Source organism: Ochlerotatus camptorhynchus, unplaced genomic scaffold (assembly GCF_037179485.1).
Source record: "Ochlerotatus camptorhynchus isolate MF236.1 unplaced genomic scaffold, CSIRO-AGI_Acam_v1.1 ptg000330l, whole genome shotgun sequence".
Classification (NCBI taxonomy): domain Eukaryota; kingdom Metazoa; phylum Arthropoda; class Insecta; order Diptera; family Culicidae; genus Ochlerotatus; species Ochlerotatus camptorhynchus.
In genome coordinates, this window is record NW_027040818.1 from 4,034,556 (window position 1) to 4,052,918 (window position 18,363).

General features: G+C 38.5%; 1 protein-coding gene across 2 annotated transcripts in view; it reads right to left on the reverse strand.

The window, feature by feature from the left end:
* Positions 1-18,363, reverse strand: part of LOC135708336 (serine/threonine-protein phosphatase 4 regulatory subunit 1-like) — a 529,117-nt gene that overhangs the window by 133,595 nt on the left and 377,159 nt on the right. For both annotated transcript variants that reach the window (XM_065230381.1, XM_065230380.1), the window contains one exon: positions 4,348-4,457. In XM_065230381.1, the coding sequence (XP_065086453.1) occupies positions 4,348-4,457 (110 nt within the window). The remainder of the gene's footprint in view (positions 1-4,347; positions 4,458-18,363) is intronic.

Genomic DNA, 18,363 nt, shown 5'->3' on the forward strand with positions numbered 1-18,363 from the left:
AACTTCCAAGGAAAGTCTGGAGCAACTTCTGGAAACAGCCGGAAGACACTTCCAAAAGAAGCCAGAAAGACTATTTAGGGAATTTGGAGGACTGTCCCAGAAGTTTTAAGATTCTTCCGCAGGAAATAGAAAGAGGCTTGCGAGAAAAGTCGGCTGCAACTTCTCTGGAAGTTGGAAGACAATTACAGGGCAAGTCAGAAGAACCTCGGAAGATGCTTCCAGTATATGTTGGGATAAAGCTTCGACAAGTCTCGAGATACTTCCAGGGGAAGTCGAAAACTACTTTTCGGGCCTATTTTTCGATATTCCAGGTTTTCCCGATTCACCTGCTCTAGGCATAGATAATATTATTTTTGTGCAAGAAGAGGTTCCTTAGAGAATACATATTAAGGAAAATTCCTTAGAAATAGTAGTAGTTGATACCAGTAGAATTCCAAGGTTGTTATGATTGGGAACTTTTGAGGAGAATTGCATGGGAGAAATCCAGGAGAATTCAAAAACAGTTTGGAGACCAATTTCAATTGAATTTAGAAAAAAATTCTATCGAAATATAGTGAAAAATTACGTCGGAATTTAGAGGAAAATTTCAACGAATTAATTTTGGAATAATTCTGTGGATAATTTAAAATAAATTCTGATGCGAGAGGGAGGGGAAGGGGTATTGTATCAATATTTGTGACAAAAACCAGTCATCCTCACAAGAATCCCAAGTGGGTTCCGATAAGAATTAAAAAGCAATCTAATCAATTCTTATTACGTTGGAATTGCGATGAAGTTTCAACAGAATATCGAAGAACCATCTAAGGGAGCTTTGAGAGAAAATTTAGGAAATGCTGACGGTAGGTCGTAGCTAATTTTCAGGAATCGACCCAAGGAACATTTGTTTAGAATTTCTAGCTAATTTTGGAAGATTACGTAAGGAATACTGAGGAGTGTTCTCAGGAATTCTACACGAGAATTCTGGACAGAATTCTTACGCAATTCTTCGGAGGATTTTATGATTATTCTGTAGGGCATACTAAAGGAATTCTAAGCAAAATCTCAAGCGAATATTAGAGAGTACCATGAAGAAAAAATTAAGCGACTTCTGGAGAGAATGCTTAAGAATTGTAAGAGAATTCTAGAAGGAACTCCAAGAGTTATTTTGGAGAAAAATCTGAAGATGAAAATATCATGGATATACCAGAGAGAATCTACACGACGAATGATAACGACCCAAATTTGAGTTTAGTCAACTCATAAATCACATAAAGTGCAGTAACTTAGCGATGAGTAAATTTGCCTCATGTTGTCAGGATAAGTTCATGGCATAGGCGGAGCAAGCACGTGGCGATTCGATCCTGCACACTCGAAACGAAAATCCCGGTCTGTCCGCTTCTATCAGTTTTCGATCAAATTCCTGGACAGAAACTTTCTACCTCGGTTGACCGAAAGAGTGCCCCGGAAAAATGTAAAATCAAAAATAAGTCGAAATTCCCCACAAAGTTCCTTGTTGTCCTTGGGCTGAAAAGCGAAACTTTCGTTACTTCTGGAACCATGAACCAACAAATTTACCAAGTGTAGTGCCTACGGAAGAGACTACTGCCTTTTATGGAGCAGCATGAGGTAGATTTCCTAATCTGGCCGGACTTGGCAAGCTGCCACTACTCAAATTCCACCAAACAGTGCACAGTGGTCCAGAATACAGATTTAGGTGGAATGATATGTTTTGAGCCTGAAATTGAAACTTTAGACTAAAACTTTTTCTACAAAGTTGTTCCTTATAGTTAGGCCCTCATTTTTATGACAATGAATTCTAGGGTGGTTCTTATTATCATTAAAATCAAAAATCTAACTTTTTTGTTGGAATAAATTAAGGTATACATTCTTCGGCAAAGTTATAGCTGAGCTAATTTCAAGCAACTTTGTTGAAAACAACTTTTTTGTATTAAGAGATACAATCGGCCAATTGAGAAGATACAAAAAAGTTGTTTTCAACAAGTTGCTCGAAATTAGCTCAGCTATAACTTTGCCGAAGAATGTATACCAATTTATTCAAACAAAAAAGTTAGATTTTTGATTTTAATGATAATAAGAACCACCCTAGAATTCATTGTCATAAAAATGAGGGCCTGACTATAAGGAACAACTTTGTAGAAGAGACTTTTAGTCTAAAGTTTCAATTTTAGGCTCAAAACATATCATTCCACCTAAATCTGCATTCTGGACCACTGTGCAGTGGTACAGCGAAAATGGCGTCACAGTGATTCCCAAGGAGATTAATCCGGCCAATTTAAACATACTGGTCAGTTGTGAAGTAGATATTGAAGCAAAAGGGTGGAACTACAATTGACCTTAAGGGTTTTAAGTGGAAATGGAATTTGGCAGTCAAACAAGTGGGAACAGAGCTGATGGGATGATGGGCCGTGTACGAAGAAAAATTCGAGTAATGGCTTATGGTAAGAAGGAAGACTGAAACAATGGTCTTACAATAAGCATAATACCTATTGATCTATAGCTGTTACATTGAACTATGAAAAATAAACACATTTTTAAACCCCAACAAGATTTTCGTGTCCAGATTATTTCATATTCAACCTTTAGTGGGTCGCAATAAACGAAAGATTAAGAACTACATTAAGCACATTTCCTGATGACTCAACGACCTCAAATTCATGGAACTTCGGTCTTGAAGAGTCAACCCGCAATTCCTCCGGGATCGACAACGAAAATCGCTTTCAAACTACCCTTGAAACCCGGGGATCCACTTGCGCCAAAGTGCTCTGGAAAGGAAATCTTATTTCACTGAACCAGGCCTAAATGTGCTCTGTGAACTCCAGTAAAGCCAAGAACATCGAGTAAGACCCCTCTCCCTGTCCCTCCCCCCTCCCCCACTTAATTGACTTCAATTATAAATGTATCATATCGCCCGAGGCGGACGTCAGCCAGCCAGTCAGCCTGCGAATGCTACCAAGTAGAAAGCTACACCACTTCTTTTCGGCTCTCGAGGTCGAGTCATTTGGGTCGGATTTCACAAAAGAACTTGCGCCGCCCGAAAGCGCGCACCCCACCACCACCCGTCGTCGTCGTCGTCACTCATTCTCATCGATAACGACGATGACGACGACCGTGATGGGACGGGACGGGTCGTATACCGGAAATCGCTATAGCCAAAATATAAACTGCCCCATAAATCACAGCGCCACCACCATCAGGGCAATAGCAGCTATGGTGGCGATGATGATGATGATGATGACGTCAACACAACCGGTCAGAGCATTTGTGTGTACTTGATGCTTACTTTTCGGCGGTTCCTGTTCACACACAACAAGCAGAGAGAGAGAGAGAAATCGTTCTTCCATCAGTAGCAGTCAGCAGCAGAAAGAACGGAACATTCCGTGAGCAACCGGCGGGATCGGATTTCGCGATTTACCCCCCTTATGGTCGTATTTTTTTGCTATAGGTAGGGTGGTGGTTCTCAGCCGAACGTTCCATTAACTTCAAAAAGTTCAAACGGTTCGGCGATGCTAGTTGAGCTTGTTCGTTCTAAATCTTCAACTTGGACCTCAAAAGATCGAAGCGAGAAAAAAAAGGTAAACAAAAATGTGCGATCGCACATCCACACAAACTAGGGGCTGCGGCGATCAACACAAACGGTCAAAGCACGCAGCGCAGCACCGCCATCGGGAGAGTGAAAATAACAAGAAAACGAAGAAACTTTTCACGACGACGACGATGGCCGCAGAGTTCAACGACCAGCAGCAGCGGTTTCGCAAATTCGGCCGTGGTGTTTTTTTCCCTTTGCAAATTTCAGCGACGACCAAGACCACCAATCAGCAAACGACGACCGACGACGATGACGGACCGGTTGTTTGTTATTGTTTGAATCGCGATCTTCTTCCTCCTGGTGGTGCTGCCGTGTTGGCTGACCTGTGGCTGTTGTTACTCTTGGGGTGGTGGAACAACTGCGTAGCAAATTCGTGCGGCATCAATGAATGTTTCTTCCCGGCGTCGTCGTCGTCTTCGTCGACGACGTCGCCGTGGTCAATCGGAAAGATCGACGAAATTACAAAGCAGCAACGACGGTGCAGAGCTAAATGTCAATCCGTTTGGCGCTAATCAGAACCGCAATCGAATCGTCGGCGGTCTATTATTAGAGTTGGATTGGAGGTGTTGGAGTCGGATTGGGGGGGTTAGGTGGCGCACGCAGATCAATGGCCAGCATCGGCTGCCAAATGGCGCAGTGGCGGCGGGGGTGGTGGTGATGGTGATCGGGTACAGTAGCGGCGGCGTTGCATGATTGATTGATTTGCGTTCGAACGACTCGAGAGGTTGAATGAAAATGTCAAAAGTTCGAACAACACTAACCTGAATCGGCGGATACGACGTCTAGGGTGCTGAGGATCTCCTTGTAGTCTCGGCTCAGTACGTACGGCTGCGTGTGGATGATGTGCTCCAGAACGCGCGGGTAGTTTTCTCTGTGGAGGAGGGAAGGAAATTCACGGGATTAGATCATTGAAGGTGCTACTTAGCGCTAGGAGAATTATGTAATGAATTAGTTCTCAAATCAGATCGTAAAACACACTCTTGATTTTCTCACAGGGCTTGTGTGGTTAGATGTGGTAAGGACTTGGGTCCAAGTTTTTCAAATTTACATCATACAACATCTAGGTATACACTACACAGAACTCCGAGGAAAGTCTACTGAAGTTGTCACAATATGTATGTCTACTACATAGGCCCTTGGAGATGCCCCATAAGGTTGCTTTGGCTAATCCGTAAGGCCTTGAAAGTTAACTCATTGGGGATCTAGAGTATACAAATGCTCTCTGATAATCCAATAAATCCTCTAAACAGCATGGCTGGTAGTGGGTATGTGATATAATAGTAGTGATTGTAATGTCAAAAATAGTGACCAAATAGCGACATTTTTTTTATATCAGTTTTCAAGAATTGACCCATTTGAATAAATTTTGCTTCTATCTTTGAAAATTCAGTTTGTAGAACGACGCACATTGTAGAACATTGTAGAACGACGCACACACTTGCCTCGAATCTCTCCAGCAGAAAAAGCATACGAAGTCGAGTATGCGAGAGAATGAGCGCTTCATGTTTGCTTTTAGGCTATCCATATTCAGAAGCATGGAGAGAGCAGTGGAGAAAGCACAGGTCTGATAATCGCAACGTTCGTGGTTCGAGTCCAGTCGGCAGCCTGTTTCCTATTTTTTTCGACATAACTAATTTACCTCACTAAACTCTACATTTTTCGGTCTCCAATTTTCTTGTATTGGACCGCAGATAGGTACATCGCATCCTCGGTTCATGCGGTCTCCACTAACATCCTCTGATGATGAATCACACATAATTGTAAACGAATCTTACATCCCCCGTTTGGGTGTATATTCTATTTTTTTTTTTACCTAGTATCTCACTTTTAGGCAGGTGCAAAGTTGATCATTTTGTATGAAAATCGGCATGCGCTGCTGTTATATTGCACATCAATGTACTTAGTTTCAATTTGAATAACTTTTTTAGGCTAGAGTCCTCTTATGATTTTCAAGCACCAGAATGTACAAAGGATTTTTTAGGGTCGAATAGTCGAACGCTGTTGGGAAGAAAGGATCATTATACCAGGGCTGGTAGCAATCACTGCTGTCAAAAATAGTTATTTTAGTGACCATGTTGAAGAAATAAGTGACCTAATATTGACTTTTAATTGTAAAAATAGTGACTAAAAAGTGACCTAAGAGAAGAAAAGTAGTCGTTATTTTAATGTTTATTTAGAAAGTTTATGGTCAAACCCACGGTATTAGTCAGGGTGTCTACTATTATTGCAAAAACCTGGAAAACCGGGTATCCTTAGGATATTTTATTTTTCCTAAAAAAATACCTGAAAGTCTCAGATAATTGAATAATTTCCTTGCTAAGGATATTTTTAAAAAAATAATAAATTTTAAAATACAAGCATTTAAATTTTCTCGATATTTTTATTAACACTTTGAACTTAGACCGTGGATTAATCTTCAGTAGCACTTACTTTTTTTTTTTGGTTTTGGAACATGCATATTTTCTACAAATTTTAAATTTGAACTAGTTCTGGGTTTGAAAGCTTTAATACTTCAAGAAATGTTCAAGGATATGGAGTCAAATTCCATGCACAGTTTTAGAGGATCGTGGAATTTTGTTATAATTTCTAAGGACCTCATTCCAAGGGAGTTCTGGGAAAAAATCTTTCAGAAAAATATCAAATGCTATCTGCTTTCAAGGTAGTTCTGATGAAATTTCGATTTTCTGATAGTTTTGAGTAGCATTTCAAGAAACTCTAAATTTAATTAAAAGTAAATTTTTATGAAAACTCTTAAAAATTTCTGAGGAGCACAACTCCTGTGAACTTCAGATGAAAATTCCAAGGGGATTCTGAAAATAATTTCATAAAGTTTGTTGGAGAAAACGAATCCGGAGCATAAGTACATGGAATTTTTTGAAAATGCTAAAACGAGGATTACAATTAAATCTAAGAATAACAAAAAAACATCTTCAAAGGAATTTGAAAAATTAATTCAGGAGAGTTTGCAAACAAATTATGAGTAGAAATCTAAGGAATTTGTGAGGAGAAATGCCAATGAATTCATAGGAGACTTTCAACGTGAGTAGAATTCCAAGGGAAGGAGTGAGATTCAAAAGGAAATCTGAAATGAATTCACTGAAAATTCGAAGAATCTTTCCAAAGGGTTTCGTATTGTGGAGAATTTCTAGGTAATTCCGAGGAAACTAAAAGAAAATTGCATTCGGAGTTTCAATGAAAATCTCCGTTGAATATGGAATGGACTATTCTGAGGTCTTCAAAACTACTTTAAAGTTCCCAAATTTTTCCTGAATTTAATGAAACTGCCTTGAAGTTCTTTTGTAGTTTGAGAAACTGACCTGGTGCTTACAATATTTCTCATCAAATTCTTAAACTTCCCTGAACTTTATATGGCTTCCTAAATTTTCCTGAATTTTTCTAACGACCATGGATCTCCACTAAAGGTTTAACAATACGCTGAACTTTTCGAAACTTCTTTAAAATGTATGTGACTTCTCTAATGTTAACGGAACTGCTCTGAGGTTTTCTTTTCTTTTCTGAAATTCTCAAAACGTCTCTTAAGTTTTTTTTTTCTGTTCTCATGAAGCTTGTTGAACTGTCCTAAAAATGTCCTAAACTTCTGAACTTATGCCTCAATTAACTTTTCAACGTCTCTGAAGTTCGCTTGACACCTGTGAAGTTCTCTGTAATTCATAACAGCTGCTGAAAATTTTCGAATGCTAAAAGATCCGGTTTGAGGTTTTTAAAGCTTCCATTAAGTTCCCCATATTTTCAGCGTTTTAACATACCTTATGTTCCCGCAGTTTGTAGGACGGGAGCATGGGCACTTAATTCTGGCACTTTGAAAATGTTCAATATCTTGAACTTGTACATGGAATACGAAACTTCAAGATGTTGAATATTTTTTAGATCTTGGACTTACTCAAAGTTTTTTTTTTTAACTTTATTAAAGTGAGAAATTATGTTAGTTTTAAACTTCAACATTCAATGGATTTCATTGTAAAGCTGTTTCTTTAAAACTGATTGCCATGTTTTAAAAACGTTTGGGTAAATTGCTGTTGTTTTTGATCTACCAAAAAAAGGCATATTTTTAACGCATTTAAAAAATTGCTTTCTTATTATAAGCCTTGTATTTATCCGTTAAAGTTCTGGGAAAACCTGGGAAACTCAGATAATTTTATTTATAAAAATAAGTAGTTAGAAAAAGACGATTAAACGTCACAAAACTTCTTCGAATTGTTCGAAAATTAGAATAAAATGTAGACATCGATTGGACTATCAGATCCTACATGTGGAGTGGAAGAAGAATGATCAATCTTGACATAAATTCATACTAAAAAAGTTGAAAATAGTGACTGATTACAAGAAAAACTGACTCTAGTGACTTGATCTTAAAAAAAAGAGACTTTTTAGTGACTGGCTTGAAAAAAGTGACCAAGTCACTAAAAAGTGACTCGCTACAAGCCCTGTCAGGGCTGGTTGCAATCACTGCTGTTAAAAATAGTGATTTTAGTGACCATTTTTGATGACATAAGTGACCAAATAGTGACTTATAGTTGAAAAAATAGTGACTAAAAAGTGATCTAAAAGTAAATTTTAATGAAAACTCTTAGGAATTTTTGAGGAGCTTCAGAGGAAAATTCCAAGGGCATTCTGAGCCTAATTTCATAAAGTTTGTGGGAGAAAACGAATCCGGAGCATAAGTCCTTGGATTTTTTTTAATACTAAAGGAGAATTACAATTAAATCTGAGAATAACTCCAGGACATCTTCACAGGAATTCGGAAAATGAATTCAGGAGAGTTTGCCAAACAAATTATGAGAAGAAATAGAAGTTATTTGTGAGGAGAAATGCCAATTAATTCTTAGGAGACTTTCAATGTGAGTAGAATTCCAAGGGAAGGAGTGAGATTGAAAAGGAAATCTAAAATGAATTCAATGAATATTCGGAGAATCTTTCGAAAGAGTTTCTTATTGTGGATAATTCCAAGGAAAACTAAAAGAAAATTGAATTCGGAGGATAGCTTCACCAAAATTTTGAGGAATATTTCAATGGAAATCTCCGTAGAATTTAAATTATCGACACTTATTTAAAACTTCTTCAATAGTCTAGACTTTCCTGGTGGTATTTAAACTGCCTAAACGATTATTGAATTTCCTTAAGGTTCGCTAGACTGCCCTGAATTTTCAGTATTTTTTTAAAGAACCCGCAACTTTACTGAAATTCAATTATTTGCCTTGAAGTTTCGACAATTTCCCTTATTATTATAACCATTATAAACGGTCAATAATTTTCCCTGAACTTATCAGTGGTTACCTGATGTTCTTTTAATTTGTTTAATAATCCGGCAATTTGTTTGATATATATTCATAATTCCCTGAGTGTCTCGCAACTTCTTTAAGGTTTTTACAATTTCCTTGAAATTGTTTGAACTACCCTTTGATTCTATAATCTGTCTTGATGTTCTCGAAGCTTCCCTAAAACTTTCAATTCTATTGAAGATCTCGGTTCTGCTGCTCGGAAATAAATGGAATTCCCGTAAAAACCTTTAAATTTCTCTGAAATTCTCTGAACTTCTGTGAAGTTTCTGAAATATTTCTGAAGTTTTCATAAATTCTCTGAAGGACTCAGTACTTCCCGGAAATTCACGGAACATCTTAAGGGTTCTCGATTTTTTCTTCAGCATATCATGGAACTGTGCTGAATTTTTCTAAATTTACGATTATAGATATTCAAACTGCTCCAAAAGTCTGGACTAAAGCTACGGAAACTGCTCTTATGGTCTGAAATTCCCCAAAAAAAAACTCTAGATCTATCTTTTCTGAGGTACTTAGAACTTCTTAAAAAATTGCACAATACCCCTCATGTTTTCTATATTTCTCAAGTTCGCTTGACACCTGTGAAGTTCTCTAAAATTCTAGGAACTTCATAAAAGTTCCCGAAAATTTTCGGATGCTAAAAGAACCGCTTTGAGGTTCTTAAAGCTTCCAGTAAGCTCCCCATATTTTCAGCGTATTAACTTCCCTTATGTTCCCGCAGTTGTTTATGGAGCTTCACTGAAATTCTCATCACTTCTTTTCATTTCTCATTAATTCACCAAAGTTGCTACGAACTTGAAATAAATCATTTATTTTTTTCCTTGATTCTGGCACTTTCAAGATTTTCAATATCTTGAACTTGTACATGCAATACGAAACTTCGATTTATTGAATAATTTTAAATCTTGGAACTAATGAAATTGGGTAAGTTTTTTGCAACTTTATTAAGTGATAAACTTCAACATTCAATGGATTTGACAGCTTTACAGTTTCTTTAAAACTGATTGAAACGTTTGGGTAAATTGCTGTTGTTATTGATCTACAAAAAAAAAGAATATTTTTAACGCATTCAAAAATTTAGCTTTATTATAAACCTGAATTTATCCGTTAAAATACTGGAAAAACCTGGAAAAGTCAGATAATTTTATTTAGAAAAATGAATAGACACCCTGTAGATAGAGGAAGACGATTAAACGCCTAAAGCAAAGAATGATCACGCTAAAAAAGTTGAAAATAGTGACTGATTATAAGAAATAGTGACTTTAGTGACTGGCTTGAAAAAAGTGACTAAGTCACTAAAAAGTGACTCGCTACCAGCCCTGTAGAATTGATAGTTCCGCTATAGTACGGCAGGGTGAAAATTGGATATTGAAAGTAGAAAGCGAACAAAGGACAATTTTGAGGAAGGTACGAATCGGATCGAGCATTCTCTTTTCCAAACTCATCCGTTGATGAGGGGTGGTAACGGGTGTTTCCCCTCGCCACCACTGGCAAAAGGAATGAGGACGGCGTCGTTACTGATGAATAAATAGAATGAATCTGTGAACGTGAACATTGAAGATGTAAATCTGATCCCAAGCTCCATCTATGTGGTTCTCTGTGCAATTTCACTGGTTCTGTTCCGTAACGGATTAGGTTGTTGAAAACTCTAAACAGTGCTGAGATTTGTCATTGTCATTGACATACTTTTGCGCGATATTGACAAAATTGTTTTTCACATAGTCAATGATAGACATGATCCTCAAAAAAATCTTTGTCAAAATCTCATTCATTTTTTCGTCAATGACAAAGATTCACCTGGTAACAGAAAGTGTAATTTCTTGCATTCTGAGTCACATTATTGTTATCCAAGCAGTTCAGGACGTAGATGCTTATTCACTTTAATGGCTCCATATAATTGTTTTGCTCTTGCCATTTAATTTCATTTCAAATTTAGCTAATAAACAAATCAGCACATGTTCGTCACTGACAAAAATGCTACTGACAATTGACATGGTTTGCCTTGACGATGACTGTTAGCTCAAACGAGTGACCAAAGCAGAATTTTGAGTATCACCGTGTATTGTCGAAATTTTGCAGCACTGACTCTAAATATTACCCGCATGCTAAGAAAAAAAATGGTGCTGTACACTGCTAATCATATTTCAGTTATAAGCGTAAGGCTTTAATATTATTTAAATCGATAACAGAATTTGAAACTAGTAGAATAAATGTCCATAGCTCACAGGATTTGTTATCTAGATGTTTTCAATTATAACAAAATTAGTTATTTTTAGAATATCCAACAAGCACTTTTTTGTTATAATTTTTGTTATGTTGCCCGAGCAAGAACGAATAACTAATCGATAACATATGTATATCTTAATGTGGTATAAAACCTTGATTTGATATTATTCACTTATCGAAATATTTAGTAAATATCAAATAAATGCAAAAATAACAAAACGTGATATTTCAGTGTTTAGACAATTATACCTAAAAGAGTTATTGGATTGGTGTCAACAGCCTTTCTAAATAAAAAAAATATAATATTTTAGCATAAAAACAAGCGCTGATTATCCGTCAGTTATTAAAATTTGAGGTATTATTTTTGGTCTTTTACCTTTACCTGTCGGGCTCGTTAGTAGCATATTCAGCTCGTCAGTTATGCTGTTATCATATCTGAATTTGGTGTTAATAAGTTATTTTCTCCTGCTCGGGTGGCTATTTATTTGTCGACCACAATGATAACATATTCAGTTATCAAATCTTGATAACCGGGCATTAGAGAACTTGTTATCAATTTTGGTATAAATCTTAGCTCGGGTACCGCACCACGAAGAGGTGATCTACCCGCCGTCCGGGGCCGGTTTCAACGCTTAAACCAACATGGCTGAGCGCTATATGCGATGACCTAGCTCCGGAAAACCTTCGTCTACGAAGCGCGAAAGGCACTGTCGTGTCGTCGGGAGACATAAAAACAATAAAAATTACCGCAACCCACATTCCAGCGCCGGGCAACAGAGATGGAAGAGAGAGCCAATTCATTTTTCGCATTTGCCTCATCCCAGTTCTGTCCCCCTCCCCCCATCTATGTCACGCCGAACAAAAACGACATTGACAGATTGCGCGTCGCTGATAACGTGGTGTGTGATCGCACACAGTAAAGTAACGACGACGACGACGACTACCGTCGATCGGCCCATACCTTTCGAAAACCTGTTGTTGACCAGAGCTGGCCTGGCCCGGGCCAGCGGAGTGTTGTTTTTCATCGTCTGTCTCTTTCCATTTCACCCGCGAGTGGTGCGAGGAAGGAAGGTGGGAAGGGGACGAATTCCATGACGAGAAATGGTTGCCGGGTGGAGAAAGAAGTCGATCGCGATCGTGTGAAGAATTCCGGGCCCGGAAAGCTCTCCATCGCGGGTGCCGGGAGAGAGCGGAGGGTCCTTCCACAATAGTTGTATGGAATTCACACGAATCCTCCTGGGATCGAGCGCGATCGGGAATGTGCGTCGAAGACAACGACGTCTCGGTCGTCGACTGGCGGGAACCGGTTCCAAGGCAAGATTCTTGTGCCCGGTGAGACGGAAGATCGCGCGATCGAGGGAAAGCGATGGAAAATGTACCGTTCGTTGTTGATTTGAAGCTTTTTTGCTACGCTTTCGTGTTTCGTTCCAACGAATGTGGATGGATCGATGGAGTGAAAGAGTGAAAGACGTGCAAAAGCTCTCGGAGTTGTTTGTTCGGGATGGGAAAAGCAGTCGAGGGTTGCGGTTGTTTTGGCCGGAGTCGACGAAGATCGTGGTCATTAATAAACCGGGTGGTCTGGAATGCACATATCGCCGATGTTGTTGTTGTTGTTGTTGATGTGGTTCTGCTTTGTATGGCACGAAACGTTATAGGCCACTATGTCCGAATGGGTTCAGGGCAAATAATAGACGGAATTTGAACTTTTCACTAGGAGCGACCATATGGTTGGGATTCGGGCTAAGGTTTTATCTTACCGAAATTTTCCATGGATCTGGGTCATGTTGGCGTCAAGGAAAAGTGATAATTATTTGGTTTAGTCCAGTCTTCTGTAGGAACGATTTCAAAGTGATCAAATTTACGCGCGAAATATCTCCCTGGATGTGCATGGAGCTACCCCGAACACCATGTGGCAATGCTTTCGACAATTACAGCGCCTCGTTTCATCCTCCTCCTTTCGGGTCAATAACCAATTCAAAAGCGACCAAAACGAAAAAGAAAAACTCCACCAAACAATCTCCATGCAGGCTCGGTTGATTGATCATCTTCAACCTGTGCCGTGTACAGCAGCCACCTTCCGCGGTTGTTTGGTAGTAGCAAATGCGCGCAAATTTCTTCCCATTCGCGGCTCATCTTTGCTGCGCAATTTCGCCGTTTCCCTTGTTCCTTGAACCTTTTTCTTTTTTTTTAAATCGCCGCCTTTAAAGCCTGTTCGCCCAATTACGTTGGCCGTACAAAAGAGCAGCAGCAGCGCCGAGAGGAAGAAACCCTCCCCATCATCCGGAGCGGATGGATGGATTGAAGAAGCCCGTACACAAAACAAAAGAAAGTACAGTTCAACAGTGCTTTCCGCTACCAAATCTACGTGATCATCATCTTCGTCAGTATCTTCGCGCATTGGAGCTCATCGTGGTTCCACTTGTTCTGAGTGATGAAACACTTTTGTGTAGATTGTGATGGTAGTGTAAAAAAACTATTGAATATTTTATTAGCACTAAACCAGCAAAAATTTTCCGCGGTTGTTTGTGGTGACATCTGTCGGAAATTATTCAAATTTTTTTGGCTCATGAGCTATTAACGGAGGACAGTGCGTCAACATACCTAGATGTCCCTTTCACAGACATAAAAATAGGGTACCTGGTACTGCAAAAATATACCTACATTTGCCAACGTCGCGTCGGCCCAATTCGTGAAGAATAAGAACGTTCAGGGGTAGCGCTGCCAGCATGCTTGGCATGCACAGTTGTACACACCAATTGCTCATTTGTTAATAAGTTTTCACTCAGTTGTTGAAATTTGTTTTTTTTTAAAGTAATTGATACATTAGGATCATAGTTTGCTATAGATATGCAAAGAGTAGGTAAATCTTAACATTTGGATCAACACCAATGAATTTTTACACTTACTGTCCGAGATGTTCAGCGAGCATTTCTCACTTCATTTTTACAACGCAAAAACAAATACAGTGTATTACTAGAATTAAAATCTCCTTTTAAACTCTATTCTATCGACTGCTTCAAAAAGAACTATGTTTCGTCAACTGTGTGCAAAGTTATGGGCAAATGAGCAGTTCGTTACCAAAACCGTGTATACCAAGCATGATTGCCAGTATTCCAGATTTATCTGGATTTTCCAGATTTTCACTCGGCTTGCCACACACTTAGAAAAAAATGTAAATTTAGGTGTTCTGAGACACATACGAGCGTCAATTTTGACATAAAATTGAGTCATAACAGACGCGAAATTCAACTCAATCAAACGTACTTTTGTCTAGTTACGAACTTTTCAGTCTCCGAGCACTTAATTTTACTTGCAATATTTGTTTACGTCTGATCCTTTATCAAAGATGAATTCCGTCACGTGTAACATTATTTATTTCTAAGCGTGCAGATACACAGACAGATCACGTTTAATTTTAGATTTTTTAGATATATGTTCCAGATTTTCCCATATTGTTTAAACATGTTGCTTTCAAAATATCAGTGATATTGATTTACCGTCTCATCGAAAAAATAAAAAGCCAAAGCTGCTACTTAAAATATTAACTCTCAAACTCCCAACGTCAAAAAACTACCCCATTTTAATTAAAAGTATTTTCAGAATAAAAATATTTTTTTCAAAATCGAGGGTGGCAACTGAATTACAATTTAAAAATTTCTGGTTTTCCTGGTCAACAATTTTAAAAAAATCCCAGGCAACAAATCAAGTTAAAAAAAAAACAATTGATTTTTTCATAATACATTTTAATGCTTCGATCAATTTGATTGGACATTTTGTTTAAATTTTCCGAAAATTTCTAATAGTTAAAACTACTTTGTCCTACAAAATCTACAACCAAAAGGATCTTATTTAAGTATAATTTTGATCAGAACATGATTTTATAATCATATTTTTTTAAGATATTAAGGTCTGACAAACTCGATAAAAACCTGCAACATATTAAGCCCTTCCAAAATTATATGCATTTGTATAAATATATTTATACAGATTTCTGTATAAATTGTTAAAATTTCATTCAATTCTAGCTCGGTTAAGCAAATTCCAAAGTTTTTAAATACATATTAATTGGAGTCACAACGTGGGTTTTTACGGGCCACTAAGGGCACTTTAGTAGAATGAGAAGGTATTACGACTTTTACTCCTACTTTAAATTATTATTTTTACTTTTTCTATGACAGTTGTGAAAACTATTTCAAACATTGTGTTTTGGCTCATCCCAGCAGGCCTGGGTTGAATCCCAGTCGGTGCCGCCGGGATGTTCTGAGGCAAAACATCTCTGAAAAAAAGGTCACATTCTACCTGGTAGATTCACGTTGCCCGCTTCGCGCCTCTTCTTCTTGTTCCTGTTAGGTAGCTTTCGAGAACCATTTTCAACGTGCCCTGCCAACCGTAGTCTACAAATTTTTGACGCTTTTCGAGACTCCGGATGACTTTTTTGTTCGACGCAAGAAGCCCAGAGTGAGAGTAAGAGCGTGTGATACAAAACATGAACATGAATGGCAGCAAACCTTACTCTCATTTTATCCCCCTTCGCTCACAACCTCTAAAGCTCAGTGGAATGATGTGGCAGTAGGCATTCTACTCTTCAGAAAAATGCTACGCTCGGCTCATTTCAAACTCGGGAGTGAGACTCCATCAAGCCTGCTCGTGGCCGTAGAGGACTACCGGTCTAATCAGCGTCTTGTAGATAGTCAACTTCGTGCGGCGGCGAATTTTATTCGACCGGAGCGTACTCAGGAGTCCAAAGTAGGCACGATTCCCTGCCATAATACGTCTTTGAATTTCTCTGCTGGTATCATTTTCGGCGGTCACCAGTGAGCCCAAATACACGAACTCATCGACCACCTCGATTTCGTCACCGTCAATCTGAACTCGGGGTGGGAGGCTAACATTGTCTTCCCTTGAACCTCTTCATATCATGAACTTTGTCTTCGATGCGTTGATGGCAAGTCCAATCCGCCTAGCTTCAACCTTCAGTCTGATGTACGTTTCCGCCATCATCTCAAAGTTCCGTGCCATAATGTCAATGTCATCGGCGAAGCCAAGGAGCTGGATGGACTTCCTGAATATCGTGCCACTCGTGTCTATCCCAGCTCTTCTGATCACACCTACTAACGCGATGTTGAACAGCAGACACGAAAGTCCATCACCCTGCCGTAACCCCCTTCGAGATTCAAAGGGACTCGAACAACGCACATCACTCGATCCATCGTCGCCTTGACCAATCGCGTCAGTTTATCCGGAAATCCGTACTCGTACATAACCTGCCATAGCTGATCTACATATATCCAATGAGAATTTTATCTAAAATTTAAAACTTTGGAGGCATGAATTTTTGTAACGATTAATAATAATACCAACATAGTTGCAAACTGAATTCCAAGAGTTTTGCAGAGAATTCCTTATATCTGGCAAATTGGAAGGGACTACTAGAGTCGGTGTATAATGAGTCACGCCAAGAGTGAAGCCAAGTCTACCTATTGAACTGTCAAACCGGCTACCTATCGTGCAAAGTAAGCAAACATTACGATGCTATGAAAGGTCCACGAAAGGTATTGCAATAAAATATAAAATAAAATTGAAGAAATGATCATAAACACGCAGTGAGCATTAAATTGTCATGGGATTCGTTTGCTAATGATCAGTAATGAGAATTTCTACTATTGTTTGATAAGATAATTTGACAAAATCACTGATATAATGATTCACTACAGCCGCAATTTTTTGTTCTAGCTAGAAGTCATTTGAAGTTGATGTAGAAGTCCTCTGTTGCCAAGTGAAAAGAAAGGGAATCCTTCGAAAACCGTGATGCGAGTTCAACTGTTTTTCTCTTGGCGTGACTTATTATACACCGACTCTAAGGACTACCAAAGAGAATTCCGATTTCTTGCTAATTCCATGACGATTGTCAAAAGAGTTACTGGTCCTTTCTTATTAATAATCTAATTAAGTTCGTGTGAAGAACTTCTTTCTTCTTTCTCTTCTTCTTCGCATTTCAAGCTTATTGCATATCACTTATTAACTTATTGCGTGCTCTCAACTTAGTGTTCTAGATGCACTTCCACAGTTATTAATTGAGAGCTTTCGATGCCTGTACCATTTTTGCATTGGTATTATTTTGTGGCAAGTCCAATCATACTTCTATGTCCAGGGAAGTTGAGAAATTTTCCAACCTGAAAAATTCCTAGACCGGACCTGGAATTGAACCCAGCCACCTCCAGCATGGTCTTGCTTTATAACTGCGCGTTTACCGACTGAGCTAAGGGAGGTCCCAACTTCTCAAGAACTTCTATAGAGTTGTAATGATGATTCCAAGAAAATTCCGAGGGCATTGGCATCTGAGGATAGTTCCAACATAATTCTAGGGAAAACTCCGAGGTTGTTCTAACAAGGATTTCAAGTGAATTCTCAAGAGAGTTCCAAGGAATTTAGACAAGAAACCCAAGGAAATCAAATTTTGAGGGTTACATTCAAAGAAATTCTGTAAAATTTAAAATAAATTCTAAGCAGAGTTTTAAGGGAATTTCATGGATAATTCCAAGAGCATTTCGAGAAGAATATAGATAATTCCTAATCTGAGCAGAATGTTAAGACTTATCTTAGGTGAGTTGTATGGAAATTCTACGGAGAAATCAAGCGATTTTTAAATAAATTTTGAAAGGAAGCGTTAGTGAATTCTTGGAAGAATCATTAAAAACACTGAACCGGGAATTAAACGGGAATCGAAAACGACCGGCAAGTAACCGGAAATTTGATTTAAACCATAAAATATGTTTGCTTTTGGCTTTACAAATCGAATTCTGACAATGAAAAAAGTCCACCATTTTGAATATTTCTTCAAACTCGGATTAAATTTTCCTTAGTCTTCTTCTTCTTCTTGACATTTCAAGCTTATTGCTTGCTCTCAACATAGTTTTCTAGATAGTATAATTGTGTGGCAAGTACAATCACACTCTATGCCCAGGGATATCGAGAAATTTTCCTAGACCGGACCGGGCATCGAACCCAGCCACCTCCAGCATGGTATTGCTTTGTAACTGTGTCTTTACCGACTGAGCTAAGGGAGGCCACCTTAGTACGAGAGACCAAAAATTAAGTTTGAGATCTAAACAAATTAGGAATGTAGATCTTGACAAATTCTCTAAATGATTCGGTGTTGTATGTCCGGCAGATAACAACTTTCCATGTCACAGAATCTAGAAAACTTCTCCATTCCATACCTCGGAGTTCTCCTCAAAATTCCATTCAAGTTTA